We start from the raw sequence: 11111 nt of genomic DNA, 5'->3' as shown, positions 1-11111 counted from the left end.
AAAAGGAAAAAGGAAAAAGGAAAAAGGAAAAAGGAAAAAGGAAAAAGGAAAAAGGAAAAAGGAAAAAGGAAAAAAAAAAAGCCACCCCTGGAGGAAAATACAACTCTCCAGATGGGAACTCTCAGGGAACAATTATGGGATGCTAAAGCAGTAATGCTGAGAAACTTCCTCACACAGAATTCCTTAAAAATTTTCTTTTCAAAACATGTACAAGTCAGAATTTTATGTTATAACAGAAGAAAGTTCCCCACCATATGGTAAGGGCACACAAAATCAGAAAAGCCAAAGACTTGTTTTAGCCCCAAACACGCTTTGCTTTGAGAAATGACCAGTAAGGGCTCATAAGATCTTAGAGTCAGGTAAACTGGAGAACACTGAGATTCATGCCCACTTTTAACCAGCTAGGAAAAGCTGTCACATTTACCAGGGCTCCACTGCTCAGCAGGATCATGAATATGATGAAAGTTTCAAACCAGTTGTGCTCGACGATTCTGTAGCAGGTTTTTCTCAGCCTCCACCAAATTTTGCCTGGAAATTTTGTGATGTCCACTGAACAGCATGGGAAGAATCGCACACAAACTGTAAAGAGGTAAAACAAAACCAAAGAAATTGTTAAAGAAGCCCATTTAGTTCTTAAAGTTGCAATAAGGAGCTGCTAAAAAAGATTTTTTCTAGCAACAGGTGGTTGCACGAAGTCTTTCCTCTTTTGTTTTTCACAAACCCCTTCTGCTCTGCCTTCCATTTCCCCCTCTCACTCCTCTATTAAAAACCACTCAAAATCACCTAAAATTTGTCCCAGTGATTTCTCCCAATGATTTTTGTGATACAGAATATATTGGCCACGAGTCACGAGTGCCCTGGGTCATTCACAAAGTGATAGCTGAGCTCAGGCAGCACTCCTGATCAGGACTAATGACTCTAGGAGGGTACTGCTGATAGCTTCCACATCTTTTTGAATGGAGAAAGGTTATTTTCTTGGTACTACGATACCACTGGAATTACTGATTAAAAATGGCAATCTGATGAAGGAGAGATGATGGGAGGAGGTGCTACAGTGCAGATGAGACGTGGGCAGAAAAAGCAGAAGCAGGTTTTGATCTCTTGGACTCTCATTATCTTAAAAAAGGCATTAGGACAACCTTGGAAATATACTGAGGCAGTTAAATCCCCTCCAATGTCACAGAAATTCAGATATCCGGTCCACGGCAGGTTCCCCACTGATGCTTCATTGCACTTTCTGACCTTAGTGAAGAATACTGTGTAAGAGTTAAATGCTGTGGTCGTAATGGAGCCCACACAAGGATTTCTGACTGGCAAGACCATGGCCAATTTTAGTTTCCTTAGCAACACTCCTTTGTTATAGCAAAAAGATATTGTCATTGGTAATGGACAGATCCATCTCTCCCATTTAAAAAACACTATGTGCATTGCCTTGTGCTGGGTAAGAGCTTAAAATGGTGTGAGAATTGTCCTGGCCAGTCAGTCTTACGTCAGATAATCTGACTCAAATGTCACATTTGCTGATGAGAATGACCCTCAAAAAAACCACTTCATTTCCAAAAAACCAAGCTTTTTACCCTATATTTAATCCACGTGTTGTATAGAAAGAGACTTAATTATGGAGGATTATCAGCCCCATCATGAGAAAAAAAGCCAGGGGCCAACAGCTTCTGTAGCTGAAAGGTGGCCAAGGTCACCCACATGTCTTGCAGCACACAGAGACTGCTCAGAAGTGACAAGGGAGGACGATGTAATGCAACGCCATGGCGATGTAATGCAACGTTTTTGCAAGTAGAAACAATATTTAGGCAAGGCAGCTTGGGAAGGAAAGAGGGCGAGTTACACAGGCAGCAGACGCTGCTAATTCAAGGTGGCATAACTGAGGCGCTTGAGACACAAGGAGATCCAGTGCAGCTCCTGGCATGCCAGGATTCCCAAGCAGCTGGAAGTGGGGCTGTGCTGGCAGTGGGCTCTGCCAGGAGGAAGGGAGCTGCTATGGTCCTCCTGGCAATTTCTGTGAGTTTTTATTATCCCAGATCCCTGCGATGGAGGAGCGGAACTGCAGGAGGCTTCACACATGAACCACTCCCAGAACTCCCCTTTCCCCTACTTTTCTGAGATTTTGGATAGGTGTAGGCTCTTGACTGTGGCAGGTTTTGGTGTGGGACTAATAGGACAGCAAACCACTTATGCAAAGGTAATGGGACCGTGATGCAAGTAACTAACTGTCCTCTACATGCCTGAATCACACAGACTCACATCAGTTCCCAGCTTACCACTGTATTCTGGAATTCAGAGAAATTCTGGGCTCAGTAGAAATACACTAAATTAATAAACATATTTGAGAAAGACGTAATTCTGGGAGAAGACAGAAATGCAAGAGCCAGCTCTCTGCCTCTTTGTAGGTCAGCTACCACTTCAGCAAAGGCAAGTATTATCCTTCTAAGCACTTCAATCCTAAACACTAAAGAATCAAGGCAAGGGATAAAAAGACATCATATTAGTCACTACTTTTTGCTAAGACCAGTACAGTGCTCACAGACGGTAATGCCTATGGTTTGGGTATATTTTAGGAAGTAGGTACATGGAACAGACTTCAGGCACGTAACACTGCCTGGTACCAGCATCTCTGAGCTAACATACTCATATGGCAGCTCTGCTGAGAGATGCCCATCAGTACAATCCCACCAGCACCACGTGATGGAGGGGGCTGTTAATTGCATCTTTGAGTAGTGCTGCCAGGAAGCTCTTGAACTATTTCTTACTCCACAACCTGTATAGTGATTACCACCTTTGAAGTGTCTGCTTCACACTCCGTGCTTATATTCAGGTAGACCATCCACTTAATTATCAACTCAGCCTTGGATCAGGAAGTCCAAAGACTTGGGCTCAAATCCGTCAGTTATCGTGTGAGCAGCCTAATGAGCAAGTTGGATTGCTCATGTTAAGCAGAAATCCCCTTTTTACTGGAAGTAGCCACTGCTTCTAGTAAAATAAACCGTCCTTGAGTCTGGATTGTTCCAAAAATCAATTTCTATCTGGAAAAAAAATCAGCTTTTTTTCCGACTTAAAATATTTTCACAGAAACTTCTCACTCTTTTCTCGTAAGTGACTTGCTAGATGGATATTTGGCTTTTTAGCCTCTTACATGAACACCTAGGCTCAGCTAGTAACAGGCATGACATGTTCTGTCATGCTTTTATGGAGTATAAATGCCCTGTAAATACTGTTGGAAAAGGTTAGGGTCTCCCAGGAAGTGTTTTTCCCCATTGTAAGACAGCTGGATGAATCATTCCCTGGAGGAGTTTGCCTCTGTCATTTCACTTCACAGGGAGCCTACATGATTACCTGAGTCCAGACACAGCTAAAATTAGGGGATCACCTTCATGTTAGATACTAATGAGCAGGGCACTTTGTGTTCCAAAGTCCCTTCATTTGTGATGGAAAATGGTTAAACCAGGTTGTTACTGATTCAGTCAGCTTCCATCTGATAGTCTACAGGTACAGAGAGGTATTTTTAAAGACAGAAAGCCAGGCAGCAACACTAATTTATTTTTTTATGCTCTTTGATGGCTTCCATGCAATTTCAATCTGAAAAAAAAGAGTCCTAGTTACTGACAGTAATACCTTGAAAAATCCAAAATAGCTTCTCAGATGAGTCAGCCCAAAATACAGTGCTATTAAATCCAATGCTTTTGATTGGGCCCAATTCAGAAATGTTTAGACCAAATTCTGATACAATTACTAATGTCAAGTAGCACTTCCATGAATAATCATGCTGGGTGCAATTCAGATGAAATGCTACTTTTAACTATTCATAAATCAAAGAGAAAAAGGAAATTGAAAGGAAAAAAAAAGAAAAGTGGTCACAAACAAGTCTTTTAATGGTTTAGTAAAAATCTGTTTCCTTTTCAAATGTTCTGATTTTTCTCACTGACTGTTCTTTCATGCCTGTGCTTTTCTGAACTCTCTTGTAATGTTGGTAGCCTACTGCTCTGGTCACCTTGACCCAAATTTACATGTTCAATTAGAAGCTTCACCTAACCAACAAAAAAAGTTTACCTGAACTTGGTGGGTAGTCTAATAGGTTGGTTTTGGTTTTGGTGTTGTTTTGGTTTGGTTTTGGGGGGTTTTTTTGTATGTTTGGTTTTGGGTTTTTTGTTTTTGGTTTTGTTTTTTTTTGTTTGTTTTTGTTTTGTGGGGTTTTTTGTTTGGTTTGGTTTGGGGGTTTTTGTTTGTTTTGTTGGTTTTGTTTTTTTTTTTTTAGTTTCTGTGAAATCAAAATCACTCCGATGAGTCTAAGGCATGACCTAAGGTAGCTTCTTGTTTTGGAAGCTGCTTTATCCTCACGAAGAAGACTGTTTATTAACACCTTTTAGCACAGCAAGTGTCAAGGCAGGAATAAACCCTTTGACATTTCCTGTGACAGCATTACTCATCTTGCCTTGTCTAACAGATTTGTACTATCCTCCTGGAATAAAAGCTAGTAGGGAACGTGCAGAAGAAGCTGATCACCTTGTGATTTATTCAGGGCTTATTTTACCATTGTAATTCATGCTGGGCTACATCTTCTTTGAGAGAAAACTGACTCATTTTGTGTAGTTGACTACCACTTATCAGAAACACAGAATGGCAGAAAAAGTGCCCCCAAAGGATTGAATGTTTTACTGGTAAACCCGTGAAGCTGTTCTGAGCTGCATCAGTGGCCAACTTTTCCAAGAATAATGTCTATTTTCAATTCACATTTGAATATTACATACCATTTCTCATGAAACAGAGACCTATTTACCAAGAAACCTTTCCAAATGCATCAGTATAACATGATGTTATTTATTTTTTGTTTGTCTTTCATAACAAGGGAAAAGGTCCCTTCAGTCACTAGGGTGTCCTACAGCACAATCACAAACTGAATATTATAATACATCTTAAACCTCTTGTTAAACACTGCTACAATGATAAACAAGGTACCAAATAAAGAAAAAAAAGGCAGGAAGAATTTAATGTACAATGTACTTTGTGTGTAAATATTCCTTTGGTTCCATATTCACATTTTCTAGTTTGGTGCACTCTAATCATGGAGCTCTTAGACCTGATTGCATTACTTTAGTGCATCAGGAAAAAAATTTCCTTGTAAATGTGGGAGTTATACTGCAAAACCTTCCTCTTCAATGCATGACAGCCAAACCTATTAATTTTAAGTTTATGGATAAAGACCTTACAAATCCACTTCTTGTTCACACTAATATATATATTTACATTTTCATAAAATTATTAGTTGTGATTTTGGATGGATTGGGCTGCTGGTTCTCTTCAATAAACGAAGAACACCAATTAATTCTATGATGTTGTCCAGTAAGTCTGGCACTTTGTTTTCAAACTGCAGCAATTTTGTTATTGCCTTTATACAGGAGTTCCCAATTACTGGGACATTCATTTTTAGAACAAAACAGTATTTTGCTTAGCTTTGAATGCTGGTTACAGCATTACTCAGTTTGACACAAAATACAGCTTTCTCAGCATAAACTCAAGCAGGCAGGTATTCAAAACATGGTATATAAATATATATATGTGTATATATATATATCTACACACAAATCTGGGTTTCTAATGACTGGTCTGCCTAACTGAGTATGCACAAGCAAGGGAGCAAACCCTTTGAAAGACCCCAACTGTCTCCCCATGCTTCAGGGAACATGATCTCTGCAGACCCTTCTTATTTAACCATTTTCTCATCTTCTGGCCCCAGTACTAACTCATATGGCAAGTGGGTTGGAACTAGATGACCTTTCTAAGGTCCCATCCAACATAAACCATTTTATCATTCTGTGACTGCACAGCTGGGTTTTATTGTGTGCAGCTTTAGGCCTAACCTGAGAGGGATTTGCCATCACTGTCTCCAGCATTTGGGTACCTGAGACACACATGGAGATTTGAGTTTTCACTCAAATCCAAACCCAGCTACAACTGGGTGCTGCCAAAAGGGCATCTGACAGTGCCACAGCCTGACAAGTGTTTTTCACTCTTCCAAGGGCTTAAAAATGGTACATTTCAGATTTCTGCTGCTACTCTCCTCAAAATATATCGTCTTGGAGGTCATTACAAACAGTAGCATGACACCTTGAAGCCAAGGTGTCATCTGTGCTTTGAGCCAGGGGGTGGATGAGTTGAAATCTAGAGCTCCTGTCCAAGCTGTATAAATTTAATTCTGAACGTGCAATAGGGCTGTAAGAGTCTTGTGATGCCTGAAAATTCTATACAACAGAATACTAGAACGCCTTTCCTGATGGAAAAACAGGCAGTATCCCAGCTATTGACGGCTAGAGGAAAGCAACACTTTAAAACTTGAGTTGGTTCCATGACTTTTTTCCTAGGAAGCCAATTAACACATTTTGTTGGGCTTGGTTTGGTTTTACGCAGCTTTTAAACATAATCTGGTGGCAGTCCCTGTAGCTTTATTTAGATTTGTTCAGTTTAATGGTATATTTTTGGGGTCTTTTTTTCGCTTTTTGACTTCTAAACAGCCGCTAATCGCGGTTGGGGAGGGCATGACATGGATCCCACCGCTAATCAGAGTAACTTCAGCGCGTGGCATTTTCCAGCTGCGATAATTGCTCCCACATGGTCACATGAAATGATGGTTTTGGGTGCCCTTGGTGTCACGAGTTGCGACCAACCGCGTGTTGAGCAAGGTAACTCATTCCCGCATGACCATCTGACGATATTCCCCTGAAACCTGTGCCAGCGGGCTGAGTCCAGGGAATTACACTTAAGGACTTGGTGAGAACTTTCTCCTATTAGGGTCTGGGAGAGAGGAGCACGCTGGGGCCAGGGGGCTCTCTTTGGATGACCTTCTGTGAGACACAGAAGATAATGTCCAAACAGACAGCAATTTTCGATGCGGAGAACACATACCAATAGAGGTAACAGAACTGGAGTGTTGCAAGGCATCTGGAGGAAAAAGTACCCAAATAGCTGGCATTGGATAGATGTTGATTTCCCATCAACTGGCAACAAGAATGGCCTCTCCATTTCTATCAGGTTTTTCCCAGCAATACTTGCTAGCTGCCAGAGCTGTGACCCTACCTTGCCTTCACATTTCCTGACCCAAGAATGTTCCCTGTTGACCCTAATCAAAGCTATTTTGAGATGATAACACATTAACAAGTCTCCCCAAGAAAAGCGACCTATGGCTTATCTGGGTCACCCAACTCCCGGAAAACTGTGACCTCAGCAAACTTTCAGCAACTATTTCAAGAACATGCATTATCTTCGTTGCCTTTGTTATCTGAAAAAAGGGCCCTGAATCCGGGACATATTTGTTCAGGACATAACCTGTGCTGGATGTGTTTAGAAATGCTGTAGTTTGAATTTAGATAGCTGGTGAGCTAACAAGGTAAGAAATTAACCCTTCCCTTCTTGCTCTTCCTCTTAATCTAATCTTCTTTCACAAATATTAACTGGTCATTCTCCCAGATATACCAAATATTGTCATATTTCTTTATTACAAGCCAGTAAAGGCAACAGTACATAAACTTGACCAGTGCACGCCCTTCAATATTTCCATTTTAGTACTTTACAACTTTGTCATCTTAGCTAACTAGACTGTTGTTTATTTGCTTACTTGGTTTTTAACCAGATTGAAGTGACAACTCCATGAGGTTTAATTGCAATAGTGAGTTTGGATAAAAATATTGGAAAGCATTTAATAGAAGTTGATTATAGGAAACACTTTACTTCCCTGCAGAAATTAAACCAAATATTAATGTCATTGTTGTAAGAATCATGTGGACTTTCAGTTTATGGCATTTTGACTTGAAATTTTATGAGTGAATAATCACGGTAAGTTTATGCATTTTTGCCAAATCCATGAGGAATGTGACCACATTTAGCCTACACAGTAGACTCTGAAAAATCTGCATGGATACGTGCTGCACAGGACAGGAGAGTAGATATGTTGGGCAGGACATCCCCTGCAACTGCATCTCCAGTGCCCCTGAACACCATGCACTTGGCTGAGGGCTGGGAGCAGGCTCTCCTTCAATTCCCATTTAGAGCCCAAGGCTCAGCTGGCCGTATCCTGGGAGAGGAGGAAAACACCCTGAACATGGACCAGTGAGAAAATAGGAGAGATGAGAATAAAAGGCAAAAGGCAAGAGCAAGGATACTCCATGAGAAGAGTGAAGGAGCCTGAAGTGTGGATGTAACCCAAGGCAAGCTTGGGGTTCAGCCCACAGCGCTTTTGTTTCTACTTTGCTGCCAGAATGATGAGCAGGCTTCAAAACTGGTTAAATATTTCCCGTGATCCATCCAGAAGAGCACAGATTGTTACCCTGCATACCATTGACAACAGTGAAGAACCGACAAACTGGGTTGGTACCGTTGTGGTCCTGCATGACAGAATTTCAGGCAGGTCTGGTTGTTTTAAGACAGAGCAAATTACAGAGTGTTGCTGCTCTGGGAATGTTTTGTGTGATGCCCACCTTATTTTTTTAAAAAGGGAGGAGACCACGGCCAACCGTAGTTTTAGAATTTGTAAACTGGCATCTGACCAGCATCGATATTACAGCACAGGCTTGTTTAAGCATCTGTAACATAATCATTTCACAGCACACAACATAGATTTGCTGCTCACTAACCTCATTAAGAAATATATTGTGAAAGAATGAAAACACCAGACCTAATTTCCAAATGTTATTGTTTGGGCCCAAATAGTTACACCAGGCTTTCTTCCGTCAACTGCATTCGTTTTTGGCTACTGCTTTTAAGCAGAGCTGCCAAAAAAATGTCTGGATCCTAAGGACATTTGTAAGCCCTGCAGGGCTCCCTTACCTCATTCAATCATCTTTCTCACAGATATAGAGATGCACATTTTTGCTGACTTTAGGGGCATTCATATGCCCAGCAAATCATCTCTGTCTGATCCCATCTGAGCTGCTCTGTTTCTATTTGTAATAATCCTTGAATTTTCAAGAGAATGTACTAACATTCAGCTAACCCTATTTTTCCTAACCCAGATTTAAAGCAAAATGAGGAATTTGGCTGAGATAATATCTGGAATAGAACTCACTTTGAGAAGAAATAACTTTGTATGTCATTTACTTTATATAATATTTAATCTATATATTTACTTTAACATAGGTCTTCTGATGTAGCTAGATTTTAAACCTTTGGTTTGGAGCAGGCTGGTATTAAAATACTATTAAAATGGTGGTGTATTTCAGTACTAAAAGAGATATGTAAATGTGATCTGTTATCTAAAATAATTAAGTAAAATACCCTTTACATAGCACTCCTATGGTCAGATGAAAGCTACTGGATGTGCTAATCTTGACACCCTTTAAAATAAATGGAAGTGAGTTCCTGGGACTCATCAACTCTCCAGAATGTTTCTGTTAACTGTCTGTACACATTTAAGCAACAGAAACATTCTGATCCGGTCAGTTTTCTACCAAATATGATCACGTACAAATATTGGAAGTAAAAAATCTTCATTGGCCAAATTAGAAAAATCAACATTTAAGAAAACCCAACAAAACCTTTATGGCATAAATTATGATTAAAAAAAGCCTAACACTGTAGAAGCTGCAGACCATTTTAGAGCATGCTCCTAGCTTATCCTGCCTTGGAAATCCAAAGACTAAGGATAACAAGGGATTTTGAGTGTGTGTTTGGAACATTACAGTATCTAAGAAATGAAGTGCATCCAGTGAAACACTACTGCAAGCAGGCAGAGAAATGTGGGGAGAAGGTGGAGAGATGTTCAATAAGAGAAGAGAATGCTTCTTGCCTCGCCATTGCAGTGTTCTATGCAGGCTCTTACCTTCGGGGAAGCAATCCTCAGGCTCCATCAGCTCCTCAGCAAACTCGGGGATCTGCTCCAGCAGTTCCGCAGGATTTGTCAAATCCACTGTGCTGCCTTCAGAAAGACTGATTTCATCAAGCTTGTTGTCAGCAAGAGCAAAGATGAGGAAAACAAATTGATCAATCGCCCTGAAGGAAGTATCTGAGTTTTTTATCCCATTAACCATCACCCCAGCTAAAGCCACCACCACCACAGAGGCACAGCCATGCACTTGACACGGTGCCCACCCCGCGAGTGACAGCTCTGCCTACGCTGCAGTGAGCCCAAGGGTCGACCCAACAACAGCAACAATAAAACAAGCTAACACGTGGAACTTGCTTTCTGAAACAAAAGAGAGGGAAGCCATAGAAAGGTAGTGCAACAGCCATTGAGTATTAATCATAGAAGCCTAGAATGGTTTGGGTTGGAAGCGACCTTCGAGATCATCTCGTTCCAACCCCCCTGCCATGGGCAGGGATGCCTTCTACTGGACTAGGTTTCTCTGGTTAATGGCAGGTGGAAACTTGGAATCATGGACCCACTCATGATTTTACAGCTTTTATGTCCTGAAGGCTCACACCTTCAGATGGGGGTGACAAGAAGTGGCACCTATCTCCTGAAATGCTGAAGGATGAATTGGGTGACCTGCATTGGGTTCCTGTCTCTGAAGCCTCGTTCCTGAGGTTCCTCACCCACAGCTGGTGGGCGAAATCTGCACCTTCTCAGTCAGGACCACGCTCTGCTCTCTACTGCCGAAGCTTCTCCTCTGAGATGAGCAAAAGTCTCTCTGTCACCAGTGTCTGGTCGCATGAGGCTACAGGTACAAACATGTGAGAGGGCTTTTCCACCTGCCTCATCCCGCACCTGGCTTGTTCTCACAACATGATGCGACCCCTCGCCTTTGAATCACACACTTCTGATCTCCAGGTGCTGTAGGGACACATGGCTTCTGGAAGCATCTAAAAGGCTCTACTGGTTGCCTGAAGTATTTCACACCACCATCTTAGGTGCACTGTTTAAATTCAGCGTTTCTCAGATCCTCTGCAAAATGGGGACAAGAATACTGCCACTCCCTGAAGCACTGGTTGTCTCATCTATTTAGAGCAGGAACTCTCAAGCAGATCTGGGTAAAAAAATTCTGGGGAATATATAATTTTCAGAAATTGTTTTGGAGGCTGAACTCACTAATGAAAGAGATATGATACATAATTAAATAAGTCATCCAAATATGAAATAGAAATTTCATTTAAGGTTAAAGCTTTCTTTTAAC

The 11111-nt window shown here is 41.2% G+C and overlaps 1 protein-coding gene across 8 annotated transcripts in view; it reads right to left on the bottom strand.

The window, feature by feature from the left end:
• Positions 1–11111, bottom strand: part of LOC108503005 (sodium channel protein type 5 subunit alpha-like) — a 224290-nt gene that overhangs the window by 40782 nt on the left and 172397 nt on the right. For all 8 annotated transcript variants that reach the window (XM_017826522.1, XM_017826524.1, XM_017826525.1 and 5 more), the window contains 2 exons: positions 9821–9941; positions 425–579 (listed from right to left, as the gene is read on the bottom strand). In XM_017826522.1, coding sequence (XP_017682011.1) covers positions 425–579; positions 9821–9941 — 276 coding nt within the window. The remainder of the gene's footprint in view (positions 1–424; positions 580–9820; positions 9942–11111) is intronic.

This window comes from Lepidothrix coronata, unplaced genomic scaffold, assembly GCF_001604755.1.
Source record: "Lepidothrix coronata isolate B3197 unplaced genomic scaffold, Lepidothrix_coronata-1.0 Scaffold128, whole genome shotgun sequence".
Taxonomy (NCBI): Eukaryota; Metazoa; Chordata; class Aves; order Passeriformes; family Pipridae; genus Lepidothrix; species Lepidothrix coronata.
The sequence above is the reverse complement of the archived record's forward strand: the minus strand, read 5'-3'. Positions and strand labels throughout refer to the sequence as shown.